The sequence below is a fragment of the Meriones unguiculatus genome, chromosome 5 (genome assembly GCF_030254825.1).
Source record: "Meriones unguiculatus strain TT.TT164.6M chromosome 5, Bangor_MerUng_6.1, whole genome shotgun sequence".
NCBI classification, from domain to species: Eukaryota; Metazoa; Chordata; class Mammalia; order Rodentia; family Muridae; genus Meriones; species Meriones unguiculatus.
The window spans coordinates 14,312,925-14,327,872 of record NC_083353.1 but is presented as its reverse complement, the minus strand read 5'-3'; the positions used below and the strand labels follow the sequence as shown (position 1 = coordinate 14,327,872).

The 14,948-nt window shown below is 47.6% G+C and overlaps 1 protein-coding gene across 1 annotated transcript; it reads left to right on the top strand.

The window, feature by feature from the left end:
* The first annotated feature begins 3,369 nt into the window (after positions 1–3,369).
* On the top strand, positions 3,370–7,548 carry Cd8a (CD8 subunit alpha). Its single transcript, XM_021658977.2, has 6 exons — positions 3,370–3,520; positions 3,609–3,977; positions 4,454–4,558; positions 4,717–4,827; positions 5,338–5,368; positions 6,243–7,548. The coding sequence occupies exons 1-6, from the start codon at positions 3,475–3,477 to the stop codon at positions 6,292–6,294; spliced, it is 714 nt and encodes a 237-aa protein (XP_021514652.1). The 5' UTR covers positions 3,370–3,474; the 3' UTR covers positions 6,295–7,548.
* The last annotated feature ends 7,400 nt before the right edge of the window (positions 7,549–14,948 follow it).

Here is a 14,948-nt window from a genome sequence, read left to right as displayed (position 1 = left end):
CATAACTGAAGGTTGACTGTAGCCCTCGTCTAAAAAGGCATACTTTCCATCCTCTTTCGTATTCTTCTGTCTGTGCCCTTTGGCCAGCAGGGTCCTGTGACCATCCTCCTGGAGAAGGAGCAGTGACCAAGTAAAATAGGAAGCTGTCATCTAAGACAAGATTTGTTGTGTGGGCGGCCTAAACCTACCTGCTTCCTTGTCCTCGTTCATGCAATGTAAGTTAAGAGAAGCACGGCGTCTGCCCAGCCACACACACAGCCACATACCACCTGCCGGTAAATATACACACTCTACATGTACTCATACTCACAGCCATGGCATGCACACACCCTCGCTGGTCGTTACAGTGGTTTTCCCTTCTCTAACTCCTCACCTTCCACTTGAAAGCACCAGTGAGGCACCAGTGAGACAGTCACTCGCTGCCAAGCCTGACAGCCTGAATTCAAGCCCTGGGACACACACAGCAGAAGGAGGAAACTGACCCCCAGAAGCTCCCTGTGACCCAGAGTGCTGAGGCATGTGAATGCACACACACACTGAAGAAATAAATATATTTTTTGAAAATGAAAGGTGCTGCGTGAACTTTCTGATTTCAGAGATACAACGTTCCAGGAATAATGTACCTCTTCATGCCACACCTGGAGGGCGCAGTAATCTCACAAAATGGGGAACTGCTTGAAGGCCCACTAAGAGAATGAAATTATGCATCATCTGTGTGGCGTATATCCACGCAAAGGCACGAGGTGCATCTACAACTTCTAGCATGAAACATTTTTTCTCTTCTGTTACCGAGTAAGAAAATTGAAAACATAGATTTGTAACACTAGCTTGGTCATACACATTTGAAACGATAAACAGCTGCGCGCAGACAACCGCCAGCGTGGTTTTGGAAGAGATGCGATCTCTCTCTGTGTTCATGTCTGTGCTGTGCACAGCTGCAGGTGTGTGCAGGAGTGGGGAGGGCCCACGGACCTCTCTTTCATTGCTCTCCACGTCACATACTGGGACAGGTCTCTCAGTTGAGCCCAGAGCTCACAGATCCTGCTAGTTTAGCTAGTCGGCCTGCTTCAGCCATCCCTTGTCCCTTCTTCCTGGCAATGGGATGTCACGGGTGCTGGGGATCTGAACTCAGGACTTCATGCTTGCACAGCAAATACTTCACCCACTGAGCCATCTCTCCAGCCCCTTTATCTAACATGTTTTCAAAATAATAGAACTCAGGAGGGAGGGGACTATGAATAATATAAAATGTTACAGCTACAAAAACAAAAAGCCAATAACCACCTAGAGAGAGAGATCGAGAGAGAAATGGAATAAAGTCTGTAAGACAAAATAGAAACTAAAAAAGAACCAAACAACAACAACAACAACAAAAAAAAAACAATATATAACTCTTGTAATCTAAAAAGCCACTTTAGTGCCGGTGTGATGGTTCGGTAGGTACCTCGCTTGCCATGAAAGCTGGGTGACCTGAATTTGACCCCCAGAACCTATCTAAAAGCAAAAAGAGAAAATAACTCCAAAAATCTGTCCTCTGATTTCTACACTCATGCTGTGGCATATATGTTAACACACACGTTCACACACAATAATAATAAATTTATACTTTAAAAAACTCTAAAGAGTAGGCACTTGGATGCTTTAATAGTAGGGAGCGTTGAAGCCGAGCAGTTTTTAAAAATCCATCCGATACTTGTTTGCATATATCAGCTATATAGAGCTCAGTGGCTCCAGCCTGTAATCCTGTCACCCTGGAGCCTGAAGCAAGTGGATTACCATGAACTCGGGGCCCGCTTGCACTATACAGTAAGTTCCAGGCCAGCCTGGGCTCCAGGGTTGAGACTGTGTCATCATACAGAAACAGCAACAAAAAGCAAACATCTTCAGAGAAGCGTAGTCGGTGAACACAGGTTAGGCTGTGACATCAAAGATACACACCACCCAACACTTGTTCGTGGAAACTGACATGGTGTCTCAAGCCTGCCACACCAGCAGTCTGGAGGCTAGAGCGAACAGATGACCACCGGGCAGAACTCAAGTGTGTCCTAGAGAATGTCAGGCAACTTGCCTCAAACTGGAATCCAGCAGTAGCATGTGAGCTGCGCCCTGTGGGGGATTCTAAATAGGAAAACTTCCCCAAGCGAAAACCGCGGAAAATGGAGAGGAAAGTACATCCCCAGACATGCAGCTTTCAGGACAGTGACAGGCAAGAAGGAATAAAGTACATGTGTGCACAGTCAGAGGAGGGCAAGTACCTGCACCCAAGATCCACCCGGGACACACACAGGCACACACGCGGGAGAGGAACGAGGTCCAACAGCGTGAACACTGTGCTTGCCAGGCAGAGGGCAGCGAGGGCTTGGAAACAGGAGTAAGTATGCAATGAGGGAAACACCTGTCTGAGGCTGTGCCTGCAGGCACATGGCAAAGCCGGAGACAGCAGCTTAGGGAGAGCCAGCACCTACCCAGGCTAGGCCCCAGCCACATCAGGGAGTTGTATTCATCTAGCTGTGAGCCCGTGGGGTGTCAGATTGCCTGGACAAAAAGGATGGTCACAGTATGTGACAGGATCATGGGGCTGGAGGCAGTGTGGTGTGGACGCAGTTGCCATGGTTCTAAGAAAGGATGAGACTGTATGGTGAGTTTTGCCCCTGGGTGGGAGGCCAGGGAAGGAGCTTGTCAGCAGCTAAGAGAGCCCAAGGTTCCAGCTGAACCTCCCCCGGAGATCCCCCCGGAAGGAAGGTGCCACATTCTGGTTAATGCTCCATCTGCTCTGCTGGAATCACTGTAGCTTCTCTTTCCACTCAATCTCCAGTCCTCATTGTACAGGCAAAAAGCACAAAGGAGTGTAAGGGCCAGCAAAAGAAGTGGGAAGCAGGAGGATCTGGAGTTAAAGGCCAGCCTTTGCCACGAAGTGAGTTTGAGGTAAGCTTGGGCTACCCAAGACCCTCTCTAAAACTGAAAGAAGAGTGGGCGCTCCTCTCTCCTCCTGCCCTGTCCCTTGCACTTTAGTTTATTAAGATTTCATCTTTCAGGGTTGGGCATTTAGTTCAGTGGTTGAGTGCTCGCCCAGCAAGTGCAGGGCCCTGGGTTCGGTCCTCAGCTCTGAAAAACAAAACAAAAACAAAAACCAAACTAATCTTTCTCTTTTCTCTTTTAGCCACTCTTGCAATAAAACAATTCCCAGGGGCCCCTTTCCATGCATTTTCTCTCCCCGAAACCCGAGGTTTCCACCTGCTCCCAGCTGCTCTGCAAGGCTTCTTTCTCAGTGCCCTGGCCCCTGGGAGGTGATAACCACGAAAAGGAGGCTAACTTCTTAGGGGGGACTTCAGGTGACATCATATCCTCAACTGCGAAATCAGCTCTGTCTGCAGCTGGCTAAGGGTGCAATTTCCTCACCCACCATGCCCCGCTGCTCCCTGGCCCCTCCCCTAGCGCCCTAGCTTGACCTGAGGTGCTGGCGAGGAGCTCACCATGGCCTCACGGGTGGCCTGCTTTCTGTCGCTGACCCTGCTGCTGGGTGAGTTGATGATCCCGGGGAGGGCAGGGGCGGGAGCACATCGAGGGATGGAGACTCACTACTCAGCCTCCTTACCTGGCACCCGCAGGTGTGCTCCCTGGGCTCCAGGGTTCTGGATCTATCAAAATATCGTCAAAGGAGTCGGCCGTCCAGCTTGGCCAGAAGGTGGAGCTGGCATGTGAGGTGCAGATATCCACCTCGCAGGGATGCTCTTGGCTCTTCCAGGATGGCAGCTCTGAACCCCCTAAACTCAAGTTCATCGCCTACGTCTCTTCGATGGGCCAGCCCAAAGGCATTGATAAGCAGGACGCGAAATACTTCTCTGCCAAGAAGACTGGCGACAAGTACATCCTCACCGTGAGCGGGTTCAGCAAGAAACAGGAAGGCTACTATTTCTGCAGCTCCATCAGCAACGCGGTTGTGTACTTCAGCCGTCTCCTGCCGGTCTTCCTGTCAGGTCTGGACGCTGAGACATCCCCCCCCCCCCCCCGGGCGTTAGGGGTCACATCTGAACATGTTTCACACACAGATGCCCTCCCCCCTCTTAAACGGGCTACCTCCACACCGTGCCCATTTCACAGACCAGAAAGCTGAGGCTGCGTGCCCGGTGAGATTGGAAGTGACTCTTACTGCTCTGGATCTGGGATGGGGTCTGGAGGCGTGTGTCCCCGTCCCTATTGACCCGAGGGCAGAGCCCTGGGATTGACTCCGGTGTTGGGTTGTTGGAGGGCCACGGCTGCTAAGACGGACGCCCTGGCCCAAAGTCACACTTGGCCCCACGTGCGTGAGCAGTAGAGTGGTCCAGCACGCATCCAGGGCTCTCTTCTTCCTTTAGCAGAAAGCCAGGAAGAGGCTCCTGGGTAAGGCTAAGCGGGAAAGGCCTGGTTTGTCCCCCGCTCCAGCCTGACCCGCAGGCACCCTGTCGCCCCACAGAGCCGCGCACCTCTCCGGCGCCGACAACACCCCCGCCAGTTCCCCCTACAGAGACACCCCGGCCCCTGCGACCAGAAGCCTGCCGGCCCGGGGCGAGTGGCCCAGGTTAGGTGACCTCGCGGTTCGTGGCTGGGGTGGGCAGACAGCCTGGGGGTGACTCGCCAGGGAACATCCTGATCCTGGAGGGAGACCTGGACGGGAGAGGCGCGGGGCGGGGGCTGTCTCCGGGCGCTTCTAAATCCCACCCACTCGGCTCTTGTCAGCGGAGCGGAAGGGACTGGACTTCGCCTGTGATATCTACATCTGGGCACCCCTGGCCGGGCTCTGCGGGGTCCTTCTGCTGTCCCTGGTCACCACTCTCATCTGCTACCACAGTAAGTCCTGCGGAGGCCCCGCCGGGAGGGGTCTGCCCACTCTTGTGCGGTGTGCTCGCCCCAGACAGCCCTCGTGGGAGGTGAAGTTCAGGTTGGGGGAGGGGGCTCCGGCTGCCCTGCGGGACCGGTGCAGCTGCTTCTTTCCTGCAGGCTGGAGTCAGCCAGGCCACCCCGCCGCCCTTTCCACCCCCTGGGAACTTAGAGCTCTCTTCCAGGACCGCCTGGAGCAGCTAAGTCAGTAGCTAGCACAGCCAGATGTAGCCCTGAGAGCCGCTGTGATCCTTCTGCCTCTCTCCATGTGGAAGTGCTGGGACTGCAGGCATAGGCCACCAAACCGAATTTAAAATGTCTTACTTTAACTGAAATATGTCTTATGTTTAACTGAAACTTGAGGGCAGCCAAGTAGTGCGCACTCCAACTCTGAAGAGCTGTGATGCTCAAGTGGCTGGAGCAGACGAAGCCATGAGGGTCGCTGGAGACCGCATTCACTCTCTCTTCTTCCTCTTCCAGGGAACCGAAGGCGCGTTTGCAAATGTCCCAAGTGAGTATTCTTTGAATGCCAAGCCTGCTCACCCTGGGCAACCATGGTCCCAGTGGCCCTGGCTGCCCAGTGGCGTGACAGGCGGTTCGGGAGGGGTCGCGGCAGTGAAATCCTGGTGGCAGGGGACCGGGGGTCAGCCAGTCCCTGATCAGGGAGGAGCAGAGGCTGGTGAGGTATTGAAATTCGTTCCTGAGAAAAGGAAGGAAGGAGGGCTCACGGTGGGAGAGCGGTGAGGCTGTGCGTTGTGTTGTAGGGGGATGGACTCAGCATAAAGACAAAAGCCTGTGGCCGGTTTTTATTCTTTTCATGATCTGGAGTGCACTTGGTTGCTTCTGCAAGACAATCACTTACGTTTACTTTTTCTTAACTCTCTTTTTGAAACGTAAAACAGAAAAGCCTGCCCTCTCCCTAAAATCAGAAGCATTGCAAATCAGCTTCCCAGGCCTTCCCAGGTCTGAGTCTCAGTTGAAAGGTCCAGGAGGAGCTACTTGGGTCTCTTACCTAGTAATGAAACAGCACAGTGACCTCACGCGCATGGACTTTGAGGTTCAGCAGAGTGGGGTGCACCTCGCGCCCTTCTGGGTCCTCGGTTTGGGGCTATGGGGATAGAGTCTCACTTTCCAGGAAAGTTGTGTGACACTTTCCAAGAGTTGTGTGACCTGAGGCAGGTACTCTAACCTCCCCTGAGCAGCGCAGCCCCCTGTTTTGGATGCAGGGAGAACTAAAGAAAAGGGTAGCTGAAATCATGCACCCATTCCTGCTGCCGCCCTAGGGACAGGTTCTCAGGGCCGTCAAAAACAGGGTGCATGTGTGTGCTGGTACTACAGTAAAGGTTCTTGCTACAATGATGGTCAGTCCCCTGCCTCTCTTTCAGGCCCCTGGTCAGACAGGGAGACAAGTCCAGACCTTCAGAGAAATTTGTGTAAAATGGCGCCAGGAAGCCACAACTACTACATGACTTCAGAGATCTCTTCTTGCAAGAGATCAAGCCCTCTTTTTTCAGTATTTCTGCCTTCTTCTATACTGTTCTCTGTATTATCTTAGTGGGGGTGAGGTGGGGACAGTCCTTTTTCTGTATGAATTCACTTTGACACAAAACTATATAATGCCTACAAGACACCACAAGGGTGGCAGCACTTGTCACGGGAGCACCACAGAGTAAAGAGCAGACAGTAACACCCAAGCTAGTTCTGTTCTTAGGGTCAGTGGAGCTGGAGGCCTCAGCACCCACTTGATGATCTAAATCCCCTGTCTGCCCATCAGATGGAAAAGACTCAAGGTCAGAGGTGGGACCTGCAGGATCTGTAGGCCAGGAGGGAACCCAAGCTGGAGGAGCCCCCAATGGCTGGTGCAGGGAGCTTGCCTCCACCCACTGAGTTCAGGGATGTGCCTGATCGGTGAGCCTGTAGCAGTGTGCCTGTGGTGTGCTTTTGCCTCATACCACAAGGGAGGGAGCAGTGTGCACCTGTGATCTGCTCAGCACTGGCTGGGAACGTGGGACCCAACATAGCTAAGCCAGGAGAACTGCCTTTCCCAGTGCAACTGAGCACCAGCGCTCCTTGCAAGGAAATGGGAGATGGCAGGCAATCCAAACTCCCCCAAGTGGATGGCTATGGGAAATCCTGGGAACCACCTTCCTCTGCACAAATCGCTGAAGATCATGGCTGTGAACCTCCTGAGAAGCTATGTTTCTCTCAGCCCTTGCACGGCAGAGGGTGAGATCTGACAAATACAGCATCAGGGAAGCTGTAGATAGGCCCTCACCCGTTTTTAAACATGTAGACTAGGCTGTGCTCGTGGGGTCACCAGAACGGTGGGTTCAATCCCTACCAGGGTTCATTTTATAAAACATGAAATCCTTGGAGAGCATTCCTTAGCATCCTCCTGGAAGGCAGATGTGAGGATGAGGCAGAACAGATGTGGGAGAAAGGCTGACCCTCAGCACTGCTGCCCCGCTGTGAAGTTCCTTACAGTACCACATAAGCAACAGAAGCCACGGAATAAAGAGCCTGAAGGAACTAAGTCACCCATGATCTACAGTCTAGCTGCTGTTATTGTGTACCTGGTTATTTCCTGTGCATATGTATGTAAGAAAGGTATACCCCCTGGGGTTTACGATGGGATTGTACAACACTCTTCATAAGTGGATTTAGCAAATAAACATTTATAACATCGTTTAATGGCTAAATAGCATTTCATCATTTCATATTTCATAATGGCTAAATAGCATGGGGCTGTGCCCCATCTACTACATAGCATTAAATTGTTTTAAATTTCTCTCTTCGTTTACACTACTAAACTTTGCACAAATGTCTGGGTTTTATTTTTATTTGTTTGTTTTTGTTGTTGTTCGAGAAAGGCTCTCATGCACTCGTGAACTCCCTGCATAACCTTCAATTTCTGATCCTTCTGAGTGCTGGGACTCCAGGTGTGTGCCACTATGCCCTGCTTGAATGGCGCCGGGAGTATAAGCTACACAAACGTTCTCCCAGCTGAGCTACACCCTAGAGCCCTGACAGGTCTTTCTCTAGGGTATACACCTGAAAGTAAAACTATCAGGTCAGTCTCCTTTACCCTGTACCATGTCACATTGGTCAAAATGGACTGATCAACTTTCCTCTTGCCTTCCTTTTAGTATTTCTCTTGGTGACAGATGAGACAATTTTCCCACCATCAAACACGAAATCTTCACTTTTTGGTTGAGCTAAAATATACATGCTGGGGTGGAGGGCACACAAGTCTTAAGCTCGTCACAGGGTAAGAACGTCCACATCCTCAGAACTGGGTCAAGCAGAAACCCACCAGCCACCACCACCAAACGTAGCGTCCACTACCAGGCCCCCTGCTAGGGATTGCGTCGAGGATCTTACATACCAAGTGCATGTTCTCTACCACTGAAGTGCATTGTCCAGGTTAGCCCCAAACTCCAAGGTCCAAGCGTTCTTGTGTCTCCATAGCGTCCCACCACTGGTCCCTAACAATTGCCTTTCTACTTCCTTCTTAAACTAGCACGTGCAGCGATGCCTTCCTTTTATAACACTGCTGTGTGTTGGAGATGGCATTCTGCTCTGGCCGCTGCAGCAGCTGGAGGTCTTTCTTTCAAAGACCTCCACTCAGCTGAAATTGGCATACTCTTTTTAAAAACTTTTTATTAGGCCAGGCATGGTGGTCATGACTTACTTTAGTCTCAGCACTCAGGAGGCAGAGGCAGGCAGATCCCTGAGTTCAAGGCCAGCCTAGTCTACAAACTGAGTTACAGGACAGCCAAAGCTACATAGAGAGATCCTATTTGGGAAAGAAGTACACCTGTTTTGGTACATTTATGTATGTAAGTATATAAGTATTTACCTTTTTGTGCGTGTGTATGTAGCAGAAGAGCTACATGGCGTCATTGTGGAGGTGAGAGGACAATTTACAGGATTTGGAGAGTCCTCTCTTCCCTTCCACCATATGGCTCCCATGGCTTGAACACAGGTGGTCACATGCGACAAGTGCCTTGACTTGCTGAGCCATCTCACTAGTCCTGAAGTTGCCATTCTTGATTTCACTGCTGAGAAGAACTTCAAGATGGGCTAATATAAAACAGAGTTGGAGTTTACTAGGAAGAGATTTAAAGACAGATGTAAAGGGGGTTAGCAGAAAGATGTGCTCAGAGAGTGGGCGCTGCACACTCAAGAGCAGACATGGACGTCTCCAGATTCACATTTTAGTGTCGCAGAGACCCTAGGCAGGATTTTGGAGGCTCAAAGGATTTTTGTTTTGTTCTAGAGACAGGGTTTCTGTGTGTAGCCCTGGCTGTCCTGGAACTCACTCTGTAGACCAGGATGACCTTCAACTCAGAGATCCGCCTGCTTCTGCCTCCTAAGTGCTGGGTTATAAAAATACCTCTTGCTTTCAGAAAATGATCTTTCACCTGACATTCTGACCAAGTTAATAATATGCCTGAGATCAAGTCTGCTTCAGCTTAACTAGCCTTTAAGAAAACAATGTAGGCAACCTTGCTATGCATTGGACATCTACATAATCCATTTTTTACAATCTAAGCTCAATGCAGAGCTTTAACTTGGAACTATATTCTCCTATGCCCCTGACCCAGAATAAATGTGTGTGTATGTTGTACTAATCATTTACTGAAAGCAGCCGGTTAGAATAAATGCACCTTAAAAACAAACAAGTATCCACCATAAATGTTGGAAGACACCAGTTGTAACCTGTAGTTAGAAGTAATGTTTGTGATTTTGAGTGATAGTCTGGGTCAATAGATAAAGTAACTTCTTTCCTTGTGAACTATAATAAAAAATTAAGAAATTCATTCCTTTCCCATACCATGTTTCCCATGCTGTTCAATAAATATAAAGCAAAGAGTTTTATTAGGGACAGGCTGAAGACAAAGAAGTGGAGAATTCAAATTTGGGCTCACTCTTGGTTTAAATTACTCCAGGAAAAAAAAAATTTTAACCTCTAGTGTGATAGCAGCACAGTGACCATTGATGTAGGTGCTGGGACTGAACCCAGGTTCTCTGAAAGAGCAGCAAGTTATTCTTAACCAGAGGCATCTCTCCAGTCCCCAAGGTAAACAGTAATCCCATCCAGTGGCCTCAGCAATGCCCGGGGATCTCAGAGCCCCAGGATAAGCCAGGACACCCCTGCACACCATCAGAGCTTGGCCTGAGTTGGAGTGAGGTGCTAATCTCAATTACACAGCCCTGCCAGACTTTGTTCTTAGAACAAAAACAAGCTTAGGGAGAAAAATTCCTGACCCTGAAGCCAGAGACCACTTTCTTAAAAACATCATCTTAGAGGGTGTGATTTCTGAGGCCAGGCTAGCCTGCCAAGGTCTCAAAGATCACCACTATGATAGGTGGGCTGTGGCTGCCCACGACAGGAACAGCGTCAAATCTGGCTGCTTCTGTAGCTCAGGCCTTAGCAGCAGCAATAAAACAGGAGAGGTCTGCTTTAAATGTGGAGAAAAGGACACTGGAAAAGTGAACACCCAAAAAGACCCTCCACATGAGGAACCCCAATGCCCCTAAGACAGTTTTCCCCTAGTGCCACAAGGGTTACCACTGGAAAAAATAAAAATAAAAAGACTGTCTCACCTGTTATAATAAAGATGGCAAACAACTAGAGCCTTTGAACTTAAAAAGGGGTCAGCCCTCAGCCCTGTTACTGAACAACAGTAAGAGGGAAAACTGCTTCCATAGAGGCCTTATGGGTGTCCAGCATCTCAGAAGGCTCCGGGACAAAAAGCATCATAAAATAGATAACAAGCCATTAAAATGCCTTACTGATACTGGGGCAGACAAGACAATTTTAAGACAAGAGATCCCACAAGACTGTCAGCTAATCCCTGTATTAGGACCAATGAAAGTGATGATGTGTATAGCAGATTTTATATGAAAGAGGTTTATTAGATGGAGATGAAGAGAGAGAGAAGAGTGAGAAATGATAGGGGGAAGAGAGTGAGCAACCCAATAGAGAAAGGGGAGAGGGCAAAAGCTGAGAGAAAGACAAAGGGGCTGGTTGGTCCTTTTAATATAACCATGCCTGCCAGATGTGGCTACCTGTCCGGTGACACATGATGACATCACAGGTTGTTAGGCAATCCAGAAGCAGGCTGCCTAAATACTAAGATTCCTCCCTTTTTCTATAATTAAAAAAATGAGGAGCTTGGGCTGCTTCTCATGTAAGACAAGTTAAAGTATACAAATTTAGGTACATTGGAAGCAGCTCTTGGTTGCCATGCAAGGGGTTAAGAGAAAGAGAAAAAAATAATAGCAACAAAATGGCCAGATTACATGGTTAAGAGGAGGGAAAGCTCCTGACCTGGAAAGTTTAGGGTAGAGGGTTGCCAGCCATGTAAGGCAGCAGGTGGGGACTGAACAATGCTGGGAGAACCAGGAGCTACTTGTCCTGGGCCTGAAGCACACCATTCCAGCCTTTTGTTAATAATAAGTGAATATTGGGTGTAGATTCTCTTCTAGCTACTTTCTATTGACACTGGGGGCGCTGCAGGGAGGTCAAAAGGCTGAAATGCTGGCCAAGTCCAGGAAGAACAGGCTGTTTTGATGCTGTCCAGGGTCTGTAAGAACATCCATGGCTGGGAGGGAAAGTGCAGGTCCAGCTTGATGGAAGTCTGTGAGGTCAGACTGAACACTTGTGGTAGCTGCTTTGGCACTGTGTGGATGTTGGAAACATCTGTGTCTGGCAGAATACTGGAACATGTATACAGGCAGAAGACAAAGTTAAATAGGTTATGGAGAAAATTCCTTTAGGTGTACATTTAAAACTTTTGGGAGAGCGAACAGAGGTGGAAGGTTTGGATCAAAGAGACTTGAACATGGGAACCTCCATCTACCCAATCACTGGCAGTAATTAAAAAGGCTTTGCTTTGGATCTGTCAGCTAAGGAAATTGAGGCTAAGTTCGGTCACAGAAGTGTGTAAACTTAGAGGCTCTTAAAGTGGGCACTAGGTGTAGAAATCTGAAATTCTCTAGAAGAGAACGAACAAATGGACTATTTCCGTTGGAAGGGTAGGAGTCAGTGACCTGCCAGAGGCATCCCAAAGGCAAGGTTTGGCTCAGTAGAGTATGGTCCTACCTGATCCAACAACTCATCAGCGTTGGCCAGAGACCAAGGGCACAGCTGCCACACAGTTTACCTAGCACTAGGATTTTCATAGACAAGCGTGGGGGGTGGGGGGTGGGGCTGTGCACATAGAAGGGGAAAATAAAAATCTCAACCAAAGGAAAGAGGAAGTCCTAAATGGAGGTCAGCAAAATGGGTCAACCATGGCCAGTGAAGACTGTGGTTGGGGGTTCCTCCATCTCAGAAGGTACTAGGAAATTACTAGACGCTCAGGGGTCAATCTTCTCCTACCAAGAGAGGCGTTTATACTGACAATGAGGGGACCACCAATCCATCCAGTGTTGCATGTAGGAGATAGCAATCAAGTAGTCAGGAAAGGGAAGTCCCAAAACCCGGGAAAGGGGAGGAATCCCACCCTCTGAGATAGGCAATAAGTACTTATCTAGAGCCCAATTGACCTGAGAGGTGAATTCAGGTGGATTTCCTGCAGCTTAGAAGAATTACTTTTAAGTTTTATGAAGGAGATAAAACTTTAGAGATGTTAGTATCGCAACTGGAATGTGCACTGAAATATACATTGTAGAAAAGGCAGTTGACATACACATTTGTGTTAACAGCGTAAGCATTCTTTAAGGTGAGCTCTGAAAAGGCAGAAACCTTTTGTGATGCAAAAGGGGAAGCTCACTTGATCTTAACCTTTAGCGTAAATACACATTATGGAGATTTAAAATCTTGAGCTTGGAACCATGATAGTGGGTGGTATAGTGGAATGTTTTTGTATTAGAGTTAGATTAATAAATCAGAGCTCTATTGATAAAGGCCAAAGCTCTGGGCAGTCAACATAGCATAGCAACAGGAGGAAATATTAAGCCTTTTTACCTATTTAGGATACCTTAAATCATCTTAGCCCTTGCAACTTTTATATCTTGTATTTACCAACCTTAAGACACGTTCTTAGACCCTCAAACATTTAAAACTTGCATTTACCAACCTTAAGACACTTTCTTAGACTCTCAAACACTTACAACTTGCGTTTACCAACCTCAAGACATTTTCTTAGACCCTCAAACAACAATTTTTTTTTTGGGGGGGTGAGCCTTTGTATTTAGTTATTTACCATGAGACATAGGTGAAACCTCTATGAACATTTATGTCCTTTAGCTAAAGGATGGTAAAAGGTTCCATTCAGGCCTGTTTCCTGAGTCTGGCAACAAGGCATATTGTTTCTAGGCCTGACAATAGCAACTCTAGGACTCAAGCCTAAGGCCTGGTCTCCTGCATATGAAGAGAACTGAGAAGGCATCAGAAGTCTCCCAAGACAGAAGTTGGCAACAAGTCCATGGGACCCAGTGTGAGGCCAAAACAGACCTGCAATGTTATCCTGGGCTGGGCGAGGGTGGTAGAGGTCGCTGAATCAAGGAGCCATTTGTCCTCCACCAGGCCAAGGAGCTGGAAGGCTAGAAGTGTCTGTGGCTCTTGTGCTGGCTGAGCCTCCATGTCTGGGCATAGAGGACGAAACTGCATGGGAACATTCTAAGTTCCAGAGGCCAGTCTGCTGGCAGGCACCAAAGCTTGAGGCAGCTGCAGGCCCAGCATCCCCTTTGGCTGCACTGGAAACAGTCACCTGGTGGAATTTACTTTTGGCTATACCCTGGCAGGATGGGGCATTGCAAACCTTGGTTTGCTTTTTGTTTTTTTTCTGTGTGGGAATGCCAACAGCCTCAGAGCAGAAGCCAAGGTCTGAAGCATAGCTTTTGCTGTAGATGAGCCTTTTGGGAAGGCTCTTCCCTTATTATGTTTACCAACTCCTGTATGGTGACTCAAGGACCATTCTCTGCTGTTTATTAAAGATGGCAGTGAGACCATGTTTGTGTCTGTAGGACTATAAATATATTTTTGGACATGTTAGAGAACTTGATCATCTATGAGATGCCTGACGATTAACTTGCATTCACTATGGAGCCTTAAAAGTCATACCTATAGTCCATTAAAGTGAGAGCATAACAGTTTTCTGTATGATTTAGTACATAAAACGTTCATAGCTTATAAGAATCTAAGGTTATACTATAGATTAATAATAATACCATTTTTAGAAAACAAGACCAAGCATATTTTAACCTTTTGATAGTAAAGATATAGCACAACAATCAAGTTTTAAAATAAATAAATGGCTCTAAAATTAATAGATCTTAATTTAGAGTATTGGCAAAAACTTGAACGTAGTAACCTGAGTTATGAGTTTTAAAACCAACAGTATTATAGAACAGTATAAAGCAATTTTAAAATTACATTTGAATTTATTATAGCTAACTTTACTAGCCAGAAAGCCTAGTGGTGAATCTCAATCATAGGTAGCTCATGGCAGGAGAAACAGCACTTATTAACTTAGGAATTGATAAAGACATAGGCAGTTACACATACATTTTAAATTAGCTTAATTTGAATAGAGCTTTATAACTTTGAAATTTTAGCATTATTGAGCCAGGGTTGAATTATATATATTGTAAACCATAACTCTGAATTTTTAGAAAAATCCATATTTTAAAATGAGGCTTATTGTTGTCCTAGAGAATTAATTATGATTAAGGAAGTCTTATAAATGAGAAAATTATATAAATCATTAGACAAGAATTTAAAGCATTTAAAAATATATATATTAAGAGCAGAGTGTACAGAAATCAGGAAGAAAAGATTTTTAAAAGCTTGGAAGTAGCACCTTAGAGGTCAGAAATATTGAGAGCCAGTCTTTAGAATGCATGGCTTGGAGTTTTGTAGGAATAGGGGAGGATCAAGCGCATGGAGGGGCTTCTCTATTTCGAAGTCAACATGGAGGCTTGCCATGTGCAGTGCGCAACTGTGGCGGCACAGTGAGACCAGGTGCTAGCTGGTGGTCAGGGTTGTTTCAGCCTGGTTCAAAACTGTGTGTCTGCGTGGCACAGCTCATTTCAAGTCTGCACAACTGAAACCCTTCCTCTGCAAGATGGCCTCTTCT

Excerpts from the sequence above, each read along its gene's own strand:
- Cd8a (XM_021658977.2), top strand. The coding sequence starts at position 3,475 with ATGGCCTCACGGGTGGCCTGCTTTCTGTCGCTGACCCTGCTGCTGG. Across the intron at positions 3,521-3,608 it reads GTCGCTGACCCTGCTGCTGG|GTGTGCTCCCTGGGCTCCAG; the intron begins GTGAGTTGATGA and ends TGGCACCCGCAG. Across the intron at positions 4,559-4,716 it reads GCCCGGGGCGAGTGGCCCAG|CGGAGCGGAAGGGACTGGAC; the intron begins GTTAGGTGACCT and ends GGCTCTTGTCAG.